General features: G+C 38.8%; 1 protein-coding gene and 1 long non-coding RNA gene across 15 annotated transcripts in view; both read left to right on the top strand.

Moving 5' to 3' along the window:
- Positions 1-8241, top strand: part of LOC142069051 (uncharacterized) — a 79940-nt gene extending 71699 nt beyond the window's left edge. The window contains exons 3-4 of one of the 2 annotated variants that reach the window (XR_012664928.1): positions 5662-6890; positions 7381-8241. This is a non-coding gene — a long non-coding RNA (uncharacterized LOC142069051). Of the gene's footprint in view, positions 1-5661 lie in introns of both variants that reach the window. The other variant, XR_012664924.1, reaches the window with a different exon arrangement.
- The window catches only part of DLG2 (discs large MAGUK scaffold protein 2), a 1511004-nt gene that overhangs the window by 354111 nt on the left and 1130392 nt on the right, over positions 1-26501 (top strand). For 2 of the 13 annotated variants that reach the window (XM_048840957.2, XM_048840948.2), the window contains exon 1: positions 18547-18871. The exons of the other annotated variants lie outside the window; for them this stretch is intronic. In XM_048840957.2, coding sequence (XP_048696914.1) covers positions 18752-18871 — 120 coding nt within the window. In that variant the 5' untranslated portion in view covers positions 18547-18751. Of the gene's footprint in view, positions 1-18546; positions 18872-26501 lie in introns of those variants that run through there. 13 annotated transcript variants of the gene reach the window in all.

Raw genomic sequence — 26501 nt, 5'->3', positions numbered from 1 at the left:
CACAGCAGAGCTTTAACCACTTTGTTAGCACAATTAGTAAAGACACAAGCTCCAAACCACATTAAAAGATAGCAAAAGTACAGAGTTAAAGTAGTAGCTTGTATTCTTCGTCATATATACTCTCACTCTTTTCTGAGGATCTCGTGGAAAGAGACAATGAATGAGCCCGCTGGTCCTGAACACTCTTTACATGGTGGTCTGGCCTATGATAGAGCCTGGGGACTGTCATGAAAATTCATACAAATCCCCGACCTCCCTTGCCCATATTTAACTAAGGGTGTCCTTATCCTATAGGTTAGTGTATTAATGAATTTAGCTTATTACCATATACGTCAATGTTGCCAAAGCAAGTTCGTGTTAACCATCTGCCAACATATTATCGTAGAATATCCCAGCCTAGTGTCAGTTCAGTGTTCCTGCAGTTTACCTGATATCATTTTGTGCAGACTCCCCCCTTAAACACACTATTCCCAATTCCCTAAAACTAAGAGTTATTGTTGGGCCACTTATTTGTGCTGAAGTTCATAGGCCTCAAAGCCTTATGCTACCTGCTTAAGCTAATGCCATATGGGCTACAGGCTTGTAGGTTCCTTCCTTTATTGCTAAGTAAAGTAAAATGCTAAAGATAGCTCTTTGGGTTACAAGGCAGAAGGGACCATTATGATTATCTGTTCTGAATTCTTGCACAACAGAAGCCACAGAATTTCATCCAGTGATTTCTACTTCTAGCCCAATAACTTCTGGTTGAATGAGACAGTATCCTTTAGAAAGTCAAGAACTCTTGATTTAAGGACTATTGACCTACAGTGGCAACCTAGTAATTACAACACTAAAAGGCTATCTGTGCCATGCAATTTTCTTTATGGATAAGAAACAGTAGTTGCATTTATTGGACAAAGGGTCACAGCCTGGGTCCTGATCCTACAATGGGGAGCTTGCTGGCAGACCTACATATAGCCCCATTGAAACCAGCAGGGAGTGGTCTACCTACGCATTAAGTATTGTGGATCGAGCCTAATTCTGTTTGGACAAAGTTTTTTCGGGAGCATTGTATAGAACAGTATTTATTAACAAGTACATTTTGGAACCATAATTTAGGAAAACGTTTGTGCATGATATACAGACATTCTCCACTAACCATTTAATTAAATACTTCGCTACATCATGTGTTTTTGTGGAAGGCCAAGGGTCAAAAGTAAGAAGATGAATTCCTCTGCTGTCTTGGTTAGGAATAAAATATTCCCCCCGCCCCAGGGGTGTGTGCGTGTGTGTGTGTGTGCATTTATTTATTTATTTAACTTATTTTGGTCTCTTATGACTCAGAATCAAAATGATCAGGGTTCAGAATTACCAGCTGTATTCTGTCTCTTTCAGAGCAGAGAAAGGCTAATGCAAATTTACTCCTCTGTTTTCCAGACATGATTCATTTCTCACAACAGATCCTCCAAACCTGCCTCTTTCTGAAAGGAAAGAAACCTTTTTATAGTCCCAATGGGCATGGCTTGCTGAGTCACTAAAAAACTATTCTCAGTGTCCTTTCCCCAATTCTTGTAGCTAAACATAAGTGGGAAGATCTCCTGCCCTCCAACTCTTCAGCTGTTCCTCTACAAGAGACCCACACAATCTAGCTGTCATCTAGATCAGGATCAAACTCTCTGGGAGGAGAAGCTGGTTTTCTGGACAGCCGCTAGTAGCCTGTATAAAAAGCTTATGTATAGAAATCAGGGATGTGATGAATCTCTTAGTTGGATTAGATTTGTATAGGAATCCACTTTCAGTACAATTAGTTGGAATGTTCAGATAGTATTCTGAAAAAATACCGTTATCTGATATTTATGTGATGCTCTGATGAAATGTCCAATGAGCCTGCTCCTTTGATTGGACAACCATCATTCACAAACAGCTAGTAAGGCATATTTTGACATGTGGATTCCATTTGAATCAGTTTGGGAAGCAATGAGTGATAAAAAGCATAGAGTCATAGAAATGTAGGACTGGAAAATACCTTGATAGGGCCTCTAGTCCAGTCCCTGAACAGAGGCAGGACTACGTTTTTTTTTTTTTCCTAAACTATCCCTGACAGGTGTTTGTCTAATCTTTTATTAAAAGTCTCCAATGACAGAGATTCCACACTCTCCCTAGGTAAATTGTGCCAGTGCTTAACTACCCTGACAGTTAGGAAGTGTTTCTTAATGTCTAACCTAAATCCCCCTTGCTGCAATGTAAGCCCATTGTTTCTTGTCCTGTCCTCAGTGGATAAGGAGAATAATTTATCATCCTCTCCTTTATAACAACCTTTTACATACTTGAAGACTCTTATTATGTCCTCAGTCTTCTCTTCTCCAGACTAAACAAACCCAATTTTTTCAATCTGTCCTCATAGGTCATGTTGTCTAGACCTTTAATTATTTTGTTGCTCTTCTCTGGACGTTCTTCAACTTGTCCATATCTTACCCGAAGTGTGGTCTCCAGAGCTGGACACAGTACTCAGCAGTGCCGAGTGGAGTTGATAAATTACTTCTTGGATCTTGGTTACAATACTACTGCTAATATATCTCAAAATGATGTTCACTTTTTTGGCAACTGTTTTACACTCTCGGGGCAACGACAGTCTATAGTCCAGCCACTCACCTCGGTGGCCTGCTGGAGTTACCAGTCTAGTCCCTTTCTCCAGGGGCAAACTTCAGCCTGTGTTGGCTACTTCCTTCAGGGCAAGTGGGGACAGCCCTAGCACCTTATCTGCCCTTCCTCCAGGGCCTCAGTCTGGCAACGGTCAGCCAGAAGCTCCTTCTGCTCTGCTACCCTGACCAGCACTGCTCTTGCCATGATGCTCCTAGGCAGCCAGCCCTTCTCCCTAGCAGGCCAAGGAGAGACTCTCTCTGCTCTGTTGAGCAGCCCTTTATATAGGGCCCCTGCTGGCCCTGATTGGCCACTGCAACAAGCCACATCCCGATTGCCTTGCTTAGTGAGCCCTCCTCTAATTGGAGGGTTCTGTGCAGGCTCCCTCTGGCCTGCTTTAACCTTTCCTCTTCCCTGTGTGGGGCAACTGCCCCACTACATGCACCCAGCTTGTAGTAGGTTCATCTAGGCTATATTTCCCCTTTTTTTTAATGAGAAGGTCATATGAGACCACATCAAAATCCTCAGTAAAGTCAAAATATATCGACTGCTTCCCCCTATCCATGAGGCTTGTTACCCTGTCAAAGAAAGATATTAGGTTGGTTTGACATGATTTGTACTTGACAAATCTGTGTTGACTGTTACTAATCACATCATTATCTTCTAGATGCTTACAAATTGTTTGTTTGATTATTTGCTCCAATATCTTTCTGGGTACGGAAGTTAAGCTGACTGGTCTATAATTTCCTGGGTTGTCCTTGTTTCCCTTCTTAGAGAGAGTTGCACTTCTCAGTCCCCTGGGACCTCTCCCATCCTCCACAAGTTTTCAAAGATAATTGCTATAATGGCTCAGAGATCTCTTCAGCCAGTTCCTTAATTATTCTAGGGTGTATTCCACCAGGCTCTGCCAACTGGAAGACCTCTAATTTGTCTAAGTAATTCTTAACTTGGTCTTTCTCTATTTTAGCCTCAGACTCTACCCTATTTACACTGATGTTCACTATATCAGTCGTCCAACCTTTCTGGTGAAAACTAAAACAAAAAAGGCATTTAGCACTTCAGCCATTGCTGCATTTTCTGTTATTGTCTTTCACTTTTCATTGAGTAATGGGCGTCCTCTCTGATGGGCGTCCTTCCTCTAATGAAGGCGTCTCAAACTCAATTTACCTTAGGGTCAGTGCCAGTCCTCAAATCCTCCCCGCACGTCAGTAATGTCACTGAAGATGGTGTTCAGAAACGAAAACGTTTATATTTTTATTTCAAATTTCTTAGAAATAATAAAACTGTCATACAACTTTATACAATTCTTCACCTGCCAGAGAGTTTTTAGTGTTTGCCAGACACCTGGCAATGCTTCAGTTCCATCAGTTTGTTGATAGTTTGGCCTCAGTGACTGAGCAGTAGAAACCTTCAGGATTGCAGCAGGGTGGGCATAAGATAGTTGTGTTCAGTATTTTGATTTGATTTGTTTATATTCACTGTGGAAAAAAGTGATGCTGCCTCTATGGCTGACTCTGCCTGGCAATCAGTAATGGTATCTCTGTCCCTCTCCCCCAGCCAATGGGAGCTGCGGGAGGCGGCGCCTGCGGCAGACATTGCATCTCTCCTCTGCGGGCCGCAATGGGGAGATTCTCGTGCCACAGATGGCCCATGGGCTGAGAGTTTGAGACCCCCTGCTCTAATGTATTCTGGTATTTTTGCTAAAAGTTTTCTTGTTACTCTTTGTGTCCATGGCTAGTTTAATCTAGTTTTGTGCCTTGTCCTTTCTAATTTTGTCCATATATGCTTGTGTTGTAGTAAAAGCTGATGGCAAATTGTGTAAAGCCACAATGACTGACTACTCCACGTCTACCATGAGAGCGCAAGTGGAAATCAGACATCCTCAATCTCATCTACATAATCTGCTAAAGATTATCTGGGAGCACTATGATTTTAAAAATGGTAGTCCAAACTCAAAAATACACACTATCACAGAAATTTGTCTTAAAAATCCATTTTTTACATTTAAAAAAAAAAGATGAAATCCTGGCCCCATTGGAGTCAATGGGATTCCTTTGTCTGGGGGGATTCTTTTGACTCCAGGGACTCCAAAGGAGCCAGGATTTCACCCAATATATAGTATTTTATTTTTAGTGTGCTGAATACTGTAGACCAGATTGTGATCTCTTACACTGCTGGAGAACTGTAGTAACTCCAATAAAGTCAGAACAGTTACTCATGTTGTGACTGAGAATCGAGTTTGGCCCAGTTTTCCTGGGGTTTTTCTTTTTTTGGCTACTATATGAAATGGGTATGCTGTGACTTCTCTCAGTCAAAGAGAGTTAGCAGTAAGACTTAAAGTATTAAGGGAACGGGAACATTTTCCTCTCAGATCAGTATGGCTGTAGTCAAGGTTTGTGTTCTGCTTTCTGCATGCACACGACCCCCAGTCTTGTCCTGCATGTAAGGAGAGTAAGATACTAAACTTGAGTGCTACAATATAGATCTCAGAGAAGAATTTTTCACCACGGAGTAATAAACTATTCACAGATCATCTTGTAACCAAATAAATTACCAAATGTATTGAGGATTTGTTGGAGGTTAGGGAAACAAAGAGTTATTAAAGCTGGTGAGCTACAGTAAAATGTCATTAGGGCAGGGCAGGATTACCCAATAGGCAAACTAAGCATGTGTTTAAGGCACCGGCGAAGCAGGGGGCACAAAGAAAAATGAGATTTTTTTTTTTAAAATTGATATTTGATATTTTTAAAAAAGCATCAAAGTGTCATCATGGGAAAAATCAGAACTTTGTTAGACTTCCTTACACTCCACGACACACTCTTTCCCCCATTTTTCTGTTCTCTTTTATTACTTATCCCCACCTAAACGAGGGGGGTGTCCTACTAATGTAGATCGAAATAATGCTAGGAAGTCAGATCCTGTCATGTATTGCAATACATTTATGTTTTATTATTGATATAGTCTTCTGAGTTATACATACTTGATTCATTTTTTTCTTACTATATATATATATATGTTGTGTAATTTGTTTTTTTTTTTAAGTTCAGATAACTGAGATAAGGGGCAGGATGAAACATAACCAACTGAGTAGAGCACAGAAACATAAACTGGTGGAAGAAAAGAAACAAAAAACTAATGAATTTTCCAAAATCTTCCAAAGCTGACATCATTTTTCAAAGCGAATCCATCAAAAGCAACGTCTTCTCTCAGTAGCACAGACATCGTTCCAAAACCTGTAGGTGTTTCAGAGACTGACCCTTCTTCTATTGGTGAAACAAACACCATTCCAGAACATGTGGATGTGTCAGACTGTAACTGATCATCCTACTCCTGGTGGTAAAACAGACATTGTTCTAGAAGGTGTGGATGTATCAGACTTTACCTGCTCATGCTGTAAATAATAGGAGAAAATATGCTGGTATGTGGGTTGATTTCAGTACCGGTGATGTAGCTTACTGGATAGATCGTGGACCAAATGACTGTCAGCACTACACTGGGCCATTTGAGAAGTCACGTCGGACTTTTACCAATGGCAAACAAGGTATTGTCCACAAAAAATATTTTTCGGCATGAAAGCGAATGGTGAGAAATACACTCGCATGGCTACTGTATTCACCATCAACAGGGTCTGTGTACTGTTTTGTTTGCAAACTTTTTTCATATAAACTTTCAACATCCCAGTTTGCTGCAGATGGATTTAGTGACTGGCGGAATACTGTTTTAAGTGAACAACATGAAAATAGCGCTACTCACAGAGATTCAATGTTGACATATTTAAATCGAAGACAGGGCTTTGGATTGACACAAATTGGAAGAACAAATTAAAGGGGAGCGTGAATACTGGCAACATGTCTTGCTGTGTGTTATAGCTGTTGTTCAAACATTAGCTGAACGTGGTCTGCGTTTCAGGGGATCAAATAACACATTTGGATCATTGCAGAATGGAAATTTCTTGGGATTGTTGGAGCTTGTGGCTCAGTTTGACCCATTTTTAGCAGGCCGTATCTCAAAATATGGGATTGCTGGCAAAGGTAGCCCATCATACTTATCCATGACAATATGTGATGAACTTATTGGTCTAACGAGTGACAAAGTTTGTTCAGCTACTGTGGATGAAATAAGTATTGCTGGGTACTTCAGTTTATCTGTCAACTCAACACCTGATCTTTCACATATTGATCAATTGAGTATTGTACTAAGATATGTGTCTCCCACAGATGGAAAACCAGTTGAACGATTTATAACATTCCTCAATTTGAAAAGCCACACTGGTAAAGAAATGGCAAATCAAATACTGCATTATCTGTGCCAAGGTTGCAAAATAGATTTCTCAAAGTGCAGAGGTCAATCTTAGGACAACGCTGCCAACATGTCAGGGCGTTATCAAGGACCATGCAGAAGAAGCTTTTAGAACAGAACAAATATGCCATATTCATACCATGTGCTGCACACTCTCTCAATCTTGTTGGCTGCGGTGCTGTTGATTGTTGTCCGGTGGCAGTAAGATTTTTCTCAACAGTCCAGTTACTTTATACATTTTTCTCTGCCTCAACACACCGATGGGCAGTTCTTAAAACATATTTGGGTAATGATTGTGTGTTGAAATCTTTCTAATACTCGCTGGAAGGCACATGCAGTGGCAACAAGTGCAAGTCTGGAGTCCTACTCAGATTGTGGATGCATTAGAAAATATAGCCGAAGACCAATCACAAAAGGGAGAAACTATATAAGAGGCAGAAAACATTGCAAACAAGATGCAAGAACTAGAGTTTGTATTCATGTTGACCATGTGGAATGAAATTTTACAACACTTTCACCACACAAGTCAAGCTCTCCAAGAAAAAGAATTGGATTTGAAAACATGTGCAGACCTTTGTCAATCATTAGCAGACCACTTACACATTTTGAGGAAAGATTTGAAAAGATTTGAAGACCTATCAAAAGATATCTTGCCTTATACTAACTACAAAGAAGCCCAGTCCTGCAAGCGAATCAGGAAAAAACAAGCAAATGATAGCAGAACAGAAGCATCAGAAGCAACAGAAACATCATTAAATCCTTGAGACAAATTTTGCGTATCTACTTACTATGCTATAATTGATACACTTGAAGCTCATATGAAGAGGAGAGGTGTACAAAGAAGTATCAAGTAGATTTTCTCTTCTAAACAATATGGACTTATCTGATGAACAATATTCACAAGCTTCCCAAAAGCCAGTTGGCTCATACCCTGTTGACTTGAACATGAATCTCTGTGGAGAAGTACGGCAGTTCCACTGTTATATGCGCGCAAAGTTTAATGAAACAGGAAAAATGAAATTCAGTCACATTGATCTTCATGACACAGTACTGAAAGATGGAATACAATGTGTATTTCCAAATGTAGAGATCGCACTACATATTTTTCTAACATTGATAATTACTAACTGCTCCGCAGAATGCTCTTTTTCCCAGCTGAAAAGAATAAAAAACCCTCGAAGAACAATGTGTCAGGACAGACTTGATTCACTTTCCCTATTGTGTATGGAAGCGGACATGCTTCATCAAGTCAGCTTCGATTTAATGTATCCAGAATTTTGCGATCAGAAAATCTAGAAAGAAGCTATTTTAATTTCAACATACATGTAAGTTTTGTGTCATTTCGAAAAATAAAATGTTATTTTACGGTATAGTATTATTTTTATTTTGAATTACATATGGGGGGGCACGATAATCTTTTCAGTGCTTAGGGCCTCTAAAGGTCTTAATCCAGCCCTGCATTAGGGTATAGCAATAGTTTGCAGTTTAGAGGGTCTTTTAATTCCAGATGTTCCTTCATATTGTCGGGTCCTCGTTCCATTTAACTCTAGAGAATACTGAGAGAGAGAGAGAGAGAGCAACTTTGAGGATAAGAGTGCAGGCATTTATTGCCATTAGAAGTTTACTGTGCAGTGCTTGATATTTAAAAAGATACCATTTTAACCTGCTGCTAGAGGCTGATTATTAGAGCTGGTCAAAAATTTTTTGCTGGAACAATTTTCTAGTGGAAAATGAAGTTCAGTCTAACTCAAAATGTTTCACGGAAATGTGTCAATTTCAATGAAATTTTAGATGTGAAAATTATTTCATCTTGTTTCTTTTTGATGTTGAAATGCTTCATTCTGATAAAGTAAAAAGTTTCATTTTGATTTTGTTTTCGAATAATTTAATTTAAAGTTGTATAATATATTAAAATAGTTTAATATACCATAATTATATAAATTATATATCTTATATTTAATATTTTAAAGTAATGTCTTGGTCTAGGCTTTCTTTTTGCAATTTGGATAGTTCTGGACTGACAGTTTTTGAAAAAAAAAATCCAGTTTTGCCAGGATATTAATAGCTTAAAGACACTATAATTTATACTGAACTTTTCAAATTATTCAGCTGATCTCCTTGGTCTTGGTAATAAGAATGATAGATTGTGGTGAGGCGCTTCATAGATTCATAGATTTTTAAGGTCCGAAGGGTCCATTATGAGCATCTAGTCTGACCCCTTGTATAGCTGAGGCCTGAGAACTCCCCCAAAATAATTCCTAGAGCACATCTTTTAGAAAAACATCCAATCTTGATTGTAAAATGATCAGTGATAGAGAATCCACCATGACCCTTGGTAAATTGTTCCAGTGATTAATTACACTCACTGTTAAAAAAAATTACACCTTATCTCAAGTCTGGATTTGTCTAGCTTCAGCTTCCAGTGACTGGATCATGTTATACCTTTCTCTGCCAGATTGAAGAGTCCATTATTAAAAATGTGTTCCCCATGTAGGTACATATAGATTGTAATCAAGTTATTCTTTAATCTTGTCTTTTGTTAAGCTAAATACGTTAAGCTCCTCCTGTCTATCACTATACGTCCACTTTGTCACCTATTTTGCGAATTTAAAAAAATTAAAACATTAAACAAAAAATTAGCTAAGTTTAAATTTTTAAGGCTTGAAGGGACCATTAGACCATCTAGTTTGATCTCCTGTATATCACAAGCCATTAAATTTAATTTACTTACCCTTGTATTGAGCCCAATAACTTGTGTTTTTCTAAAGCGTATCTTCCAGAAAACTATCCAATCTTGATTTGAAGACTTCAAGAGATGGAAAATGTACCACTTCCCTTTGTAGTTCGTTCCAGTTGTTAATCATCCAAAAGTTTAAATGTTGTGCAGCTTTGATTTAGTTTTTCAAGTACTGATAAAATTCAGAATAATTTGTTACATGTCTTGTTACCTAGATTTGTGTTTGGTATTCACTGACATTTAAGGCCGATAATTGGTGTCCAATGAATCCAAAGATATGTCACATCCAAAATAGAAACTGGGGCAAAGTATTTCTTGGCTTATGGATGTTCATCCATTGCACTCTCCACAGCTTGTACAATCTGTTCCAGCTTTGCTTCTTAGGAGGAAAATATCGGGTACACGTTTAAAAAACATGTCCCTGTGTGTACGTGAAAGCATAGTGCACACATTAGAACAGATGTTACACAACTTTATCTCATGTTTTTCACTTTGCCATCAACTCCTTTTTTTAATTGTTTCCTCCCCTAATATTATTGTAGAAGGAATAAAATACTAGCTCTTTAATATATACAGTGTTTTATCAAGTACAATACAAAATAAAACAGGTTCTTTATGAAGCTTTAGGAAAACAGTAGTTTGATTTTTTTTAAAATGTATTTATTGGAGGAAAAATAGTCATTCTTAAAATAGAATTGTTATAATTAAAAAATCAATGCAGTAGAACACTGGAGGTCTACTCTTCTTTCATTCACACGGTTACCATGGAAATATGGATGTTATGCTTAAATGCACTAGTTTAGCTATAGTTCATAAACTAAAAGAGTAAAATGTTAATTCACAATTGTTGTATCAATGGCAAATCATAAAAGCATTTATAAAAATTTTTTCCAGTATTTTGAAACAACCACGGAAAATCCAAATTTTATTTTTGGCTAAATAATCATAGGTTTCTAACCATGTAGGTTTTCTGATGTCTCTATCTCTTTCATTGGATTGACTCACAGAAGGCCTGAATTCCTTAAGGGCCAAATTCTACAAGCTTGCAGACATGCATTTTAAAGTGACTGCACAATGTAAAGATCAGACTGTCATGTTAAAATGAGTTATGTAAATAAATCTTGTAAATTCCTCTGTGCTCAGGAAAGCAACAGCCCCTCTGCACACCATAGTGGTAACTTTTGGGAGTTGTGCTGATGGAGTTTATAACGGCCCATGCAGCTTCAAATGTTTTAGTGCTCTCTGAGGATGTTTGAGCTTTGAATCTTTACCATGGATTTCCTTGTGGTTATGGCCCCATATTGTAGTACAGATTGGAAATCACTTAGGAAAGTTGACAGCATTACCAACAATGATAGTGTTTTGTTAAATTCACCTAATTTGTGTAATTGACCTGCACAATCATAGAATATTAGGGATAGAAGAGACCTCAGGAGGTAATTTAGTCCAATCCCCTGCTCAAAGCAGGACCAACTCCAACTAAATCAATGAACAATGAACTTTCATTGTTGAGAACAGGAACTTCAAAAGTAAGAGTGTTATGTGGCATTGACATTATTTCTGAATCTGGGGCTACCTGCCTTTTGGAAGGATATTGTCAGATCATAAATTCAGTGGGGAGGCTGCTATTGTCCCTTAGTCACTGAATACAATATGGACGTGTGACGGCTGCAATAATAGGGATTAAATGGATGATCTCCAAAGCGAGAAACAGGAGTCACCATCATGTGAACTGAAGAGCTATGTATTTGTAATTATATGCTGACAAGTAGATTATAGATAGAGTTGGCCAAAAATTTTTAACCAAAACATTTTCTCGGTGAAACTGTAGCTTTTGCAATGGTGAAACATTTCATCAATTTGGGTTGATGTTGGCAGATTGTTTTGGTGAAGAAGAAGAAAATTAAATTAAATTTAAAAAATCTTTGAAAAAATGTTTTGTTTCAACATTTTTGAAATGAAACACTTTCATTTTTTGTTCAAAACAATTTTTATTAAAAATGCCCTTTTAGTTTTATTTTAAAAAAACAATCAAAAATGTTTTTAAATGGTCAAAATCAAAACTGAGCCTAAACCATTTTTTTGAGTTCTTGATTTACTGAACACTTTGAAAAAAATTGTTTTCAATTTTACCCAAAACTAATTTTTGTATGATTATTATTTTGAATTGCCAGCAAACCAAAAAATCCAGGATTTGCTCAGCTCTAGTTACTAGTACACACTGAAGGCCAAATGGGGCCATAAGTTAGTTATAGAAGCCTTATTCTGGTGCCTTCTGAAGCCTTCTGCTACCCCTTTCATTCTGGGTCTCTGTTCCTTCTTTTTCACTGTTAAGTTTTATAGCCTGCTGACACTAAGAAAAGCCCATTTCCGTGAAGTGAGTTGAAGACCTATTGCTCAGGACCACTGTTTAAGACCAGGACATTATTTATTTAAAACTTGGTTTTTGCTGCCATTTGCTTTCTTTAGATCTACTTATAAATGGATTTATGGCATTGTTTTGAAATTCTGCAAAAAGAACAGAAGTACTTGTGGCACCTTAGAGACTACAGCCCACTTCATTGGATGCATAGAATGGAACATATAGTTATATATATATATACATACACACACACACACACACACACACACATACAGATGAGTTGGAAGTTACCATACAAACTGTGAGAGGCTAATTAGTTAAGATGAGCTATTATCAGCAGAAGAAAAAAACTTTTGTAGTGATAATAAAGATGGCCCATTTAGACAGTTGACAAGAAGGTGTGAGGATACTTAACTTAAGGAAATAGATTCAATATGTGTAATAACCCAGCCAATCCCAGTCTCTCTTCAAACCCAAGTTAATGGTATCTAGTTTGCATATTAATTCAAGCTCAGCAGTTTCTCATTGGAGTCTCGTTGAAGCTTTTCTGTTGCAAAATTGCCACCCTTAAACCTTTTACTGAGTGGCCAGAGTGGTTGAAGTGTTCTCCTACCAGTTTTTGAATGCTATGATTCCTGATGTCAGATTTGTGTCCATTTATTCTTTTGCATAGAGATAGATTCAACATGTGTAATGACCAGCCAGCAATGCCCCTCTGCCATGTACATTGGCCAAACTGGACAGTCTCTACGCAAAAGAATAAATGGACACAAATCTGACATCAGGAATCATTAAGTTACTTTCCTTAAGTTTCAGAGGAACAGCCGTGTTAGTCTGTATTCGCAAAAAGAAAAGGAGTACTTGTGGCACCTTAGAGACTAACCAATTTATTTGAGCATGAGCTTTCGTGAGCTACAGCTCACTTCATCAGATGTATCCTCACACCTTCTGGTCAACTGTCTAAATGGGCCATCTTGATTATCACTACAAAAGTTTTTTTCTTCTGCTGATAATAGTGCATCTTAACTAATTAGCTTCTCACAGTTTGTATGGTAACTTTCAACTTATCTGTATGTGTGTGTGTGTGTATATATGTATATATCTTACTATATGTTCCATTCTAGGCATCCGATGAAGTGGGCTGTAGCTCATGAAAGCTTATGCCCTAATAAATTTGTTAGTCTCTAAGGTGCCACAAGTACTCCTGTTCTTTTTGTGGATACAGACCAACACGGCTGCTACTCTGAAACCTTTTGAAATTCTAACCACAAAGGCTTGGTTCATAAAAATACATATATTTTATATGGAGAAGAAACTGTTTCCGAGTAGATTATATGTTTTTCTCAAATATCCCATCAAACCCTTTCCTTTATACAACCACAGAGGACAGAAACCAGTAAAATGGTGATCTAATCAAGAGTGGGGTATTAAGTACTTGACAATCAGACAATTGTGTATTTATCAGCTTCCAGAGGAAAAAAAAGAACCAAAGCACTATCAGGGAAGGCTGTTGCTTAAGTTAAACCTGCCCAGGGAAAAGTCTTCATTATTTACTGGCCTGAAATGCAAGAAGATATTTGCCATAGCAACCTTTACATAATAATGGCAGGGTGTCAGGAATGCCTTTTATATTACTGAAAAGGGGAAAACTGTGAATAATTTATTCAGCGCTCTCACTCACTCTGGAAATTTCAAGATTCACTCAGTTCAAAACACTATTTTAGCACCTCTGCTTGTCGCAGTTTCCCTTGTTTCATTATGGATTTATAACAGAGAATCTAAATGCCCTGTCCTGCAAACATTTACTGCCACTACCATAAGTAGTTCCAAGTGCTCAATAGCAAATTTGTACAGAATCAGGCCCCAGACTAGTAGTTCCTGCAGCAAGATATGGTTTTCCATAAAAGCCCTGTGAACCCATGCTACAATGGACCTGAAATCTGTAGCAAAACACTGTTTTTTCTGCAACTCCTTCCCACTGACACGAACAGCATGTTGAAGTTTCTGGCAAAACAATGTAAAAATTGAAAATATATACTGTATGAATTATATCAACTTCTTTAGGTTTTAGTCATAATTTTAAATTAATTGTATGCTTTTACCAGTTCAGTCACAGCAAGCCTGTGATCTTGCACTATCTCTAAAATACTAACACAGAGCTTGTTTCCCTGCTGGGTTACTCCAGTTTTACATGGGTAGGCTTCCATTGAAATAAATCGTGTTGCACTGGTATAAAACTGGAGTCAGGCAGGGGAGTTGTTACAGTACTGTAAAGTAGGTGTGTTGCAGTAGAGTTGATACATGAGTGTGAAACAGGAGATACATAGGTGAAGCAGTGCTCTGAAAGTAGAATTGATCCAAGGAATGGAAACCCCTACCTTATGAGAGGAGACTCAAAGAGCTTGGCTTGTTTAGCCTAACCAAAAGATCGCTATAAATACATCAGAGATATAAATACCAGGGAGGGAGAGAAGTTATTAAGTTAAGCGCCAGTGTGGACACAAGAACAAATGGATATAAACTGGCCATCAGCAAATTACGGCTGGAAATTAGGCAAAAGTTTCTATCAGGAACTTCTGGAACAGCCTTCCAGGGGGAGCAGTGGGGGCAAAAAACCTAAGTAGCTTCAAGACTGAGCTTGATAATTTTATGGAGGGGATGGTATGATGAGAGAGCCTACAATGGCATGTGCCCCATTGGTGACTGCCAGTAGCAAAAATTCCCTACAACTGGAGACAGGACACTAGATGGGACAGCTCTGAGTTACCACGGAAAATTCTTTCCCAGATATCTGCTCAGGGTCTAACTGATCACCGTATTTGGGGTCGGGAAGGATTTTCCCCTGGGTCAGATTGGCAGAGACCTTGTGGGGGGTTGCCTTCCTCTGCAGCATGGGGTATGCGGACCACGGCTACTCCGACCGGCTGCCCAGGGACCGCAGCCTGGGGCCGCGGACTGTGGCTGCTGCGGCCGGCTGGGGACCGCTGCCTGGGGCTGCGGATGCTCTGTCCATCCGTCCCGAGACTGCTGCCCGGTGCCGCGGCTGCTCCGGCCAGCTCCCCGGGGATAACGGCCCAGGGCTACGGACCACGGCTGCTCTGGCTGGCCGCGCAGGGACTGCTGCTGGGGCCAGCAGACTGTGGCTGATCTGGCCGGCTGCCTGGGGACCGCTGCCTTGGGGCTGGAGCAGTGGTTGGTGTGGCTGTCCCAGGGACCACCTGAGCAGCTGGCCCCAGAACCAGCTGGTTGGGTGGCCCTGGAGTCAGCCACACTAGCCCCTGCAGAAGTCACTGAGGTCGTGGGAAGTCACAGAATCCATGACTTCTGCAACCTCTGTGACATACAACTCATAGGAGTTGTGTGGCTAAATCTCCAGACTGACCTTGAAAAATCTCCACCATTATGTCTAACTCTCTCTGCTTACATCATAGCAGAGAGCATCTCCTTGCCCATGCTCTGCTCCCTTTGGGGAAGGAGGCTATTACTTTTTCTCTCTTGTTGTTGACGAGAAGGATGAGGATATTTCTTCTCAGCTTGCCACATTCCTCCTATACTATTATTATATACTGCATTACTATGCAGTTCAGTCTGCCTGATCCTAAGGAGAACAGGCATATCACTTATTTCAGCAGTGTTGTCTCCCAGTCATCTAATGGAAGCAGAGCATGCTCAGTACCTCACAGGATTGAGGACTCACTCATAGGGCATTTTGCTTCTTCTGCTTGAGCCCACACAGAGCGAGTACAGTGTTAATCAGAGTGTCTCCTTTTTCCTTTCTGAAAGGTGTATGATCATAAAATAATGGCAACATTTCACAGCCAAAGATAATTCCACTGTAGCCTCAGAATATGCAGGGCCCTGCATATTGTGCCCTTATTTAAAAGGGGTCTATATCTATCGGATACAGATACTTCTGTGGCTTTTTGGACTCCAAGCTTCCAGTGGGGCTCTTTCCTGAGGTCTTGTGTTTAAAGAAGCCCTGACGGCTTCAGTGAATTTTGACAGCTCTGGCAGCACTTCTGAATGTAGAGATTTTCCCGTGTTGTGGACTTCCTGTTATCACCTTTGTGCCAAGGGCAGTCATCATAACCACCATTAGATGCTCAAGACAGGGGCCTAGGCATTGTAAAATAAGTTCATTTCTTGAAGAGAGCAGTGCCTAAAAAATTAGATTATTAGACTAAGAAATGTACATGCTACAGTGCAAAAATGCTACAGGGGTCAGTTTGTGTAGATTCATGATCCAGCCCCTGCCAAATTAACCTCATGTTGGTTTCCTTGGAGGTTTTGATTCTCTAGCTACCAGTCTTCATGTACCAGCTGGCTAACATAGGAACAGGAGTCTGTTCTCTATGGAGGTCAGGGTCTTGCCATTTCCTGGAAGACTTCCTTTCCCCAAACATCTGAAGGCAATGTGAGTTGTAAAGACTTGGGGATGGTACTTTGTATTATTTGCTATTGCCCTAAATATCTCTTATGTAGGTGATCACTTAGGAGTCATACAAGGTGCATTTTTATGTCTACACTGTTTGATTTTCTTTTTGTAAGATTGCTATTTTCCTGTTTTGTTTTTAATTTTGAAATGTTAACTTTTTAAGACCATGCAGTATAAGGGTGATTCAAAGACTTTGCCAAATGAAGTCTTCAGTAATCCATTTGGCAGAAAGGAGGCCTCTGTCCTGGCCTAAACTTGATTTTCATATGCATCTACATGCTTGCCTGATCCTTGCCTATAAGCAGCTTCAAGTCTGTACATCTATCCATCTTTGCTTTTTTGAGTCAGATTTCTCTGGTGGATCACAATTCCCCAAGATCTGTGAATTTTTTCAACGAATTAGATGCTTAATTTTAATTGTTAATGTACTGTACTGAGAAATAAAGCGTGATTTCTTTTTCTCTTTATTTACTTGAAAAGTGAAGGAGAAATACGAAAATTAAATCTCCAGTATTTTTTGTTGAGCAACATGTTACTATGTTGTGGCTCATTTATTGGGAATTGCTGCAGCTACTGTAACTTTGAGATGTGATAGCGATATTGACCAGGGCAGCTAGATTCCTGTTTAATTACTTATAAAAGTTGTAGAATAAGTTTTGTTCCAGAAGTCATTGCTTATGCTTGTGGTTGTGATTAGTAATTAGCTATATTTGTATGACAGACATAAATGGGAATCGAATTAAGTAGCTGTTTTAGGATACAGTATAGAGTAATATCTAGCTTTAAACACCGTTGCCTTTTTCATTCCTAATAAAAGGCACAAACAATGACAGACTAAAAATAGCTGTTTACTCGAAATTGACGATAGTGTCCTTGTGCCTGTCATTATAGAGAGGCTGAAAAACCTGCTGTCTTTCCCCTTCCCCTAATTGTTCTTCTTTAAATGCATGTCTTTCTGTTTAAGCTTCTTCACCTCATTGCCCACAAACAATACTCCCTGACTTTGGCAGGGTTTCAGTATCTCTGCAGATTTCTGGTAGGTTTATGTAAATCATTATTTTTAAAAATCCTAAAAGTCACTGAAGATTTTTCTATTAAGTTATGCTTATCCTACACAAATTGCTCTGTGCTGATAGGGAAGGTGGTAGTAAAGCCTTTACCACTCTTTTCCTCCCACAGTTATCTGCTGCAGTGGGGAGGGGGAGGAAAGTCTTTTCCGGTTTTATTTCTGAAGACAGCTTCTTAATCCAGTGTGAATGTTAGTGGTTTCCAGTGCTGGAAATGAAGAGTTGGATCCTTGCTTTGGACTTCATGTCCTTTCAAACCAGTAAACAATCAGTTAATTGGTAGCATCCTGTGGCTGACAGGAGTGACAGGAGTCATTTGATCTTATTTTTGTGCTTGTGAATTAAGGTTTAGCCTTCTGGCTAGATTCTGGGTTTCATCTTTCTGGAAGATATCTAAACATTATACATTCAGAGTTAGTAGTTGCGAAATGTGAGGTACAATCTTCACTAGGATTCTCTGCTTTCGTTTTAATTTTTCTCTGTCTGTAATCCCAGTCGGACAAGAAAACATAGCTTTTAAAGTCTATGGTCCGTGTTCTTAGCTAGGAGCACAAGGAGATTCATGATTTTTATAACTAGTTCATTGCATTTTTATTGAATGAGGGTGAAGGAGTAGGTGGGACTTTTTAGCCATTTTAAAACAGATTAGCACAGTGGACTGAACTTGCATTTGAGGAAACATTAATAAGGCAGCCAGCCAGCCATTGTCCCTAATCAGAGACTGTATTTGTAAGTAGAACGTGTTGAATCTATAATAGTTGATGACGTTGTCTTTGTTAAAAGGCATGCTGCATCTTTAACAAGACTAGACAGAAACATTGAAGAGTCTACAGTAAATCTCAGAATAGAAAAAGACTCCTTCCTTCATTTTCCACATGTAAAATTTATTCCATTGGTAAAATATTTAAAAAAAAAATCAAAGCCATACGGAGATATTAGTAACTGGTTAAATTTTAATTCCTCACCTTTCCCCTCTGAGTGAGTCTTTGCCCCCTCCCCCCTTTTATATTCTCCCCAAATTTAAAATGCTGGAAGGAAAAGCAACTGATGTCTAAGTTTCAGATGCCGAATTGTCTGCTAATTGAAATTACTGGGCATAATGCTATATATAGCCGATGAAGAGATATATAGCTTTTAGTCAGTGCCTTCAAGACATGTCTGTTTGTAGTCAGAAAAACAGAGATCAATGCATTTTCAAACTGACAGAGAGAACGGATGCTCCTTAGTAGCACATGCTCAGGATCGTGTGTGTTCCGTTTGTGCAGAGCAGAGAAGCTGAATACTGGTCCATATGCTCCTTGTTTACTGCAATGTTTTTTGCATGTTACTGTGCACTCCGGACTAACGTGAAGGTAAGAAGAGATGAGACAACAATGTGGCAGAAATGTACATGTAAAAGCAGCTGCAGAAAATGTCTACCTTGTATTGCTCAGTACTTTGGAATTGCTGGCTGAACAGGCATATTATTACAGGTGGTTGTGAAGGCTTTGTTTTATTGTGTCTATGTAGCTTAACTAGAGAAGCATGTTTTAATTTTACAGTATAGTGACCTTCAGTTTTAACTGTTTGCAGTTCAGGTCCTACCTTTGTCTGCTATGATAAAAATGTTTTGGTAATGTCCAGGTAGGCCAGAAACAAGAATCTAAGGGCTGTTTGTGGAAAGCTACCAAGAATTCAAATACTCTCCCCTCTACTGCCTCCTCCTTACCCTTATTCCCAAAGTGATAAATCGGCATGTTTTCTTGTTGATTACTGTCTGAGAGCCAGGGGTCTTGTTGTAGCTGTATTTTCATCCAGATTTGTTTTTAATTTGTCACCAAATCCATACAAACAAATGATAAGAAATGTCCTGAGAATTAAAAAATATATTATTACTCTGCAAAATGCTAAGGAAAATAGTCTGCTGGCAGCATCAATCTCATGGTCACTGTTAACCAGCTTTTGTCACTCATGTTTGCATTTTTTGCTCTGTTAATTAGCCTTAAAACTTCAATATAAGTTGCTAGATTAATTCCCTTGTCAGCAACTAGGACAATATTAGCAGAAAGGATCACCGACACTGTATTCAGCTCTGAGCCAAGCAAGTGGGCCAGCTGTGGGAATCCAACTGCATAATTTAAATGAATTACAGTCTTCTGTCAGCATATTGGGGAGGTACTATTTGCATTCTGATTGTATCAGGCACAGTGGAGTGTTTCTTTCTGGGAAGGAAAGCATTATGAAAGAAAAGTAATAAAAATATTTAACTGGATCAATACTTGTAAAGAATATTTGGGTTTTAGACTGCTTTTTAACATTCCTGTGAATAAAAGTAAGCTTTCTTTATGTAGGCTCGGTATGAAGAACAGATTTGATAGTGGAATGATGATCTTTGTATTGCTTATTAAGTCAAAAGGAATTTTTGGTCATTAGACTTTTTTTTTTTAAAAAGGTATCATTTCGTCAACAACTTGCGTTCTGGGAACATAACCCTGTAAATGTAATCAAAGTGTGTGCTGCAGATAGTTCTACTGAATTTTCAAGACTTTGCTTTTTATTACTTTTTCATTAACTTTTGGAATCCACTTTCTTGCCCACGTCTGACAGGGAAGATGAAAAAAATACAAATTATCTTTGACTACTTGGACAGCAAGCCAACATGTACAGCTAATAATTTTGAATGCCACTGTCTTATTAAAAATACAGTTACTTTTTTTTTCTTATGGTTTTTCTGGAAACGTTTCTGGCAGCAAATTATACCCACTTTATATGCTCTGTATTCTATGCAGCAAATTGTCAATAAACAATAAAAATGTTCAGAGACCAATTATTCTCTATTGTTTAAGATCATCACATTTCTCTAACTGTGTAGAACTGTATTGAAGGTATTCTGCTAAAATGGTACTGATATTGAGACATGACTTTTCAGTCTAAATAACAATGGATACAGGAGAAGTTGCAGTAACGTTTGTAATCATAAGTTTCACAAGGTAGGTACTTTATAAGTAAGTACTATGGTAACTGTTAGTCTCATGGGTTTAAATTTAGAAATGCCTTTACTTAGATTCACAGACAGGGGAAAATAAGGGTTACTACACAAAAACTCTGACCAGATTCTGATGTGTGTTTTTGGATGAGTACTGCTTAACTTGTGGGAACTTCTTTAGCTACTTAATAGCTAGGTTTATTCATTTGCTGTACAATATCAGCATACTGAATATTATTTATATTTATTCTGAATGGATTAACTTCAGATGTTTCTATTTTTCATCTAACACATCAGTTTTCAAGTTATCCTTTCATGGGAATAGCAGTATAAAAAGCCGCATAAAGTTCCCAGATCACTGGGGTAGCTGATCAAGTGGCAGTGATTACCACCTACGTGTACAGTAATATTTTTTTAATTTTCCTAATTTATTTTCCCAAAATACGAAATTACTTATTAAATAGGGTTTTAGTGAAAGGCAGCCCCCCCACCAATCCTTCTAAAACATATTATACAGCGTTTCTGCAGAATTCTGGTATTATTAAATTGGTTGGCACTAACATGATCCACAGCTTTATGGGTGGCCAAAATAAATGCAATGCATTATAAAACATCTGTTTCCAGTTTTGTATTTTTCCCCCCTTTAAAGGGATGGAAAAATCCAAGTGGTTCTCAAATATTTTAGTCTTTAAGTCACAATATAGAATTAAATTGTAAGTACATACTGTTACAGCAAGTAGGCTAGCTTTAACTAAAAAGTGAAAAAGAAAAGAGGTTGGGTCTGTTTCTGGTGGCAGATGCAGGTTATGGTGCTGTAAGGATCAGGTTTTTAAGTGCAAACAGGACTCACGGTTCTTGATTTCAAGTGTGGGTGAAAAGAAAAGGAGTACTTGTGGCACCTTAGAGACTAACCAATTTATTAGAGCATAAGCTTTTGTGAGCTACAGCTCACGGATGAAGTGAGCTGTAGCTCACGAAAGCTTATGCTCAAATAAATTGGTTAGTCTCTAAGGTGCCACAAGTACTCCTTTTCTTTTTGCGGATACAGAGTAACACGGCCGCTACTCTGAAGTCTGGGTGAGACCACCAGCATGAACGTATTTGACGTATGTAAGCTAGTAAAAGGAAAAGTAGGCTCCCCCTTGCATTGTCATTCAAAACACATTTTTGCAGTTGACTAAGGAATAGTGTAGATGTTCCTGGTCAATACTTGTATAATTCTTGTATAAATAACTATTTCTTTTTGCGTGTGCAGCAGTGAAGCAGCAATGCTTAATATATATGGGAGAAAGATGTGTGAAAAGCTGTGAGCAAAAAGTCTTTCTTTCTTAAGAAAATTTTCAGAAAATTTTACTTCAGGTAAAAGCATATAAAACTTCACACAGTTTCAATTTTAAACTGAAAAGAAACAAAATTATGTTTTGAATTTAAACTTTGTGCTATTAAAATATAAAGTCTTGTGGGATGGTGTCTAAATTATAAGATATTTTGTACCTCAGCAGAAGATGTCATCGGAGGCTATGTAAGAGGACAGGTTTAAATTAAAGTTTAAGAGCAATATATCCAAAGACAGAAACTTATAGTGGTCATTATAAAAAGACTGGATACTTACCACATGTGGTAGTTACACTTGCCGTTGTAGCTGCAACATTTCCCATCCAAAATACAGCATAATGAACACCACAAGTGTTGCTTGATCATAAATGTTTATGGTTAGAATTGTGCCCATTGTATAATAGTCACCCTTAAAATATTTCCATTCTTGTCTTAGATAACTAGTGTATGTTTTCACAGTATTTACAGTATTCTGTGTATAAGTGTAGGAAGTGTTGTGGATACTGAGGTCACGTTGTATAAGGCAAGACTGAAATGTTTTTACAGGTGATGCCTGTCAGTGTCTTAAGTTATTTTGCTGAAGTTTGGGGCTAAAATCCTGGCCCAGTGGAAGTCAGTAGGAGTTTTTGTAATGGTGCTCTTGGCCCCTGGCTGAAATTTAGTGGGTTGTTTCGGTTTTATTTTTGGCTAGCCCTCTCCCAATACCAGGACACAGGGGAAGGATCTAAAAGGAGTCAGGATCCTGAGGCTGACAGGTCCCCAGGGCCAATGGGAAGAGGCCAGCACTCCAGGTCAGTTGGATTGACAGGGCAGGCAGGCCAGTGAGGGAGTCAGGAACCCAGGGCCCAATCTCCATGTGAGCTGGGGCTGCCAGGAGACAATAAGGCAGAGCCAGAGAGAGTGCAGCAGCCTCGAGCTGAGGAGAGGATCTGGAGCAGCATCCCGAAGGAGAGCTGAGCTGGAGGCCAACTTGATCGCTTTCTTTGAGAAGATAACAGATTTTTTTAGAGAAAGGAAATGCAGCAGATTTACTCTACCTGGATTTCAGAAAGGCATATGATACAGTTCCACATGGAAAATTATTAGTTAAATTGGAGAAGATGGGGATTAATGTGAGAATTGAAGGGTGGATAAGGAACTCGTTAAAGGGGAGAGTACAACGGGTCATGTGAAAGGTGTACTTTCAGGCTGGAAGGAGGTTACTGTTGGAATTCCTCTTGGGACTAGTCTTATTTAACATTTTTATTAATGACATTGGCACAAAAAGTGAGAGTATGCTAATAAAATTTTTGAATGACACAAAGTTGGGAGATATTACCAATATGGAGGAAGACCAGAATATTATACAGGAAGATCTGGATGACCTTGAAAACTGGAGTAATAGAAGTGGGATGAAATGTAATAGAGCAAAGTGCAAGATCACACATTTAGGGACGAACAACAAGAATTTTTGCTATAAGCTGTGGGCATATCTGTTGGAAGCAACAGAGGAGGAGAAAGACCTGGGTGTATTGCTTGATCACAGGATGGTAATGAGATGCCAATGTGATGTGGGTCTCTCAAGTAACAAGGCAGGACCATGATATCTTCAGTCATTTGTTCCTATCACACTTGATATGTGTGGGGAGGCCATCAACACGACTTTCTCCATTTGAGGCACTTCATGTTCAGAATTCACTTATCACAGTAGTGAGCCATGACTTGAACTTCAGGGTCTGATGTAAGGCACATTATTTTGTTGTGTGTTCAGAGACATATCCTACAAGTTAGCCAGTACTCCTAAGAGATGTTGAATGCCCTTAATTCTCATTTAAGTAGGTGGGAGTTGAGTGCCATTGGTGGTTTACTCCTCTGTGTCAACAACTCTTGTTAGACCTGACATGCTACACCTAATGCACTGTAGATATAAAATACACCCAAAAAGTGGCATGTAATATACAACTGGAAATCTACTAACTCAACTGATAATTAATATCATTGTGTGGTATATATACGGGGTGTGTACAAAGAGTTATAAATATGTGCTAGAATTATGATCTTAAGATGTGTTTGGCAAGCAATGCATAAGACCAGCCTGCCTTAGACAAAGGAATATGTATTTGCTTGTCTGAAGAGCCTGTTTCTCAGGCAGAGACAATGAACATTCATTCATATATTTATATGAACGATAAAAAAACCCGTCAACCTAACGAGCGGGGGAGACAGCCACTTAACTGTAAAGCCTGGAGTTTGAACCTCAGATGGTAAGCAATTGAAACAACTGATAGTATACAATATTGCTGTATTATAAAAGTGTATCGAGTAAGATCTTACAGAAGCCTGTGACCCATTGGTGATTAATATCATTGTGAAATGTATGCATTAACTCTGTTTGAGGAATTATGGATACTCACTGATGTTATGCTTTTAAGTCTGTGATCAAAACACAGGAAGAAACAGATTTCTTAAAACAGGATCAATGAACTTTGGGAAGACAGCATGTTATCTACAAACGCAGCAGGAGAGAGAAGCTTTGTCTGGGCTTACTTTTCAAAAGTTACATTTCAGAAGTTTACTGGACTATAAAAAGAAAGGGGAGAGATACCTAGTTATCCATCACTTAGGGGATTAAAAGGGCTGAAGATCATGAAATCACAGAACATTGGATCCTTCAACCAAATGGGTTGAAGTCTCTGGGACCAGAGTTTAGGTGAGAAACCTGCTTAGGCAAAGGCTGTAACTTGGTATCACTTAATTGTATGTCCTCTTGTTAAATAAACTTGTTTTACTTTCACGAAAACCAATTCACTGCCCTGATTGAAGGAAAGGGTGTATCTGCCAGTTAATCTAGCAGGTTGCAATGTATTGTCTCTTTAAAGGAGCAGTGAACTTAATAACATACGTAAGTGTTTCAGTAAGGGGGCTGGATTCTGCAGAGAGACATTTCTGAGGAACTCAGGAGTTGGGGCTGACTCTTTGTTACCTGCAAAGCAAGGTTTGGACTGTCAGAGTCCTGAAGCGTTTGCTGGCAAGACAGACAAGCTGGTGTGTCAGGGAGTTGTCACACAAGTTTAACACTGAATGCATCCGATGAAGTGAGCTGTAGCTCACGAAAGCTTATGCTCAAATAAATTGGTTAGTCTCTAAGGTGCCACAAGTACTCCTTTTCTTTTGCGAATACAGACTAACAGGGCTGCTACTCTGAAACAAGTTTAACAGTAGCAAAGCTCTCACTTGCTGAAGTTGAGAGGGGTAATAAAGTAATTCACAATTCTGGGAACCTCAGCAGATGTCAGATTGGAGAATGATTTGGAGGAAATTTGGAACTGAGAAGGTGTGAAAAGTAACTGGGTGGTGAAAGACAGGGTGTGACCTCTATCATTGTAGGCTGACTGTTGGTTTCAGGGCTGTGAGCCACAGTAGCATAGAATTGAAGGTACTCAGCATTGGAGAGCAGGCCTCATTGGTCTGGGCTGAACCCCTCAGTGTCAGAGAGGACACTCAGCATCTCACTGGAGGTGCTATGGACCTGGCAGGACTGGGCTTTCGTTGATCATTACTAAGTACTTTCTTTGTTTATGGGTGTTAACAGGGGTGGTGATGTGACTGTTTTTCATGTTTAACATTTGACTACCTAGGCCTGCTGGCTTCAAGTATGGGATCATTACTTAGTGTCACCCCTTGACACTGGCTGATGTAATTTATGGGTCACATTTTGATATGACAGCTACAAGCTGCCTCAGTGGTGCAAAAGATCTGTAAAGTTGTTCTAAATAGGCAGCTGGAGATTCTCCAAATGTAAAGGAATCCCTGGCTGGGTATGAGTGCCTAGGCCCCATGGCAAGAGCAGAAGGCTGCTAAAAGCTGGTGTAATTTGACTACTTTTGCTTGCTTTCCTCTCCTTCCCATAACACTTATGTTTTTAAAATATGATTTACTAATTTAACTTACCAATTTGCAATTTAAGCACAGAGTGGTTAAGGTAAAAAACACAACATTATTTCTTTATTGCCAACAGCTATATAATATCATAGTCAGTATAAAATCCATGTGAAACACCACTTTGTGGTGTGTGTGTGTGTGTGTGTGTACATAACCCGATGATGGTACCCAGAACATTTAATTACATGATCACATACCTTGGACTCTCTTGCCTGCAGGCTGCTCACTAATCCATCTGTGACAGGAATTAGGGATTAAACCTGGGATTTTAAGTGTATTTTAAACCAAAGGGAGTTAGGCTCCAGATCCCATAAAAATCCCAGTCTTAATCTGTGATTGGAAGACAGAATGCCAGATTCATTCTACCCACCCCATGACATACTGCATCATATCTCTTTTCCCCAAACGTCACAGGGAAATAGATTAGATGACCCAGGATGGTATAGGTGTTTAGTTCCAAAGATTTCATAAAATCATTAATGCTTAGGGAGTTATCCACCTTTACTTTTGTGCAGGGATGAGAGTATAACAGAATAAAAAGAATAACCTATATGATAGAAAAGCGTAATAATTCAGAAATCTCACTTGTAGATCTTCAAAATAAAAGACAAAAATAGGGTAAAAATAGAAAATAAACCAGCAGCTTTGTTAGTTTGTCATGCACACAACTGAGAATAGAATATGAGTACTGCATTAATGGATATTTTTTCATCAAAGCACTTTAATTTTTTTTTCTAGTGACTATGAGGTAGTAACTATTA

Source organism: Caretta caretta, chromosome 1 (genome assembly GCF_965140235.1).
Source record: "Caretta caretta isolate rCarCar2 chromosome 1, rCarCar1.hap1, whole genome shotgun sequence".
In the NCBI taxonomy this organism is placed as follows: domain Eukaryota; kingdom Metazoa; phylum Chordata; order Testudines; family Cheloniidae; genus Caretta; species Caretta caretta.
The sequence above is the reverse complement of the archived record's forward strand: the minus strand, read 5'-3'. Positions and strand labels throughout refer to the sequence as shown.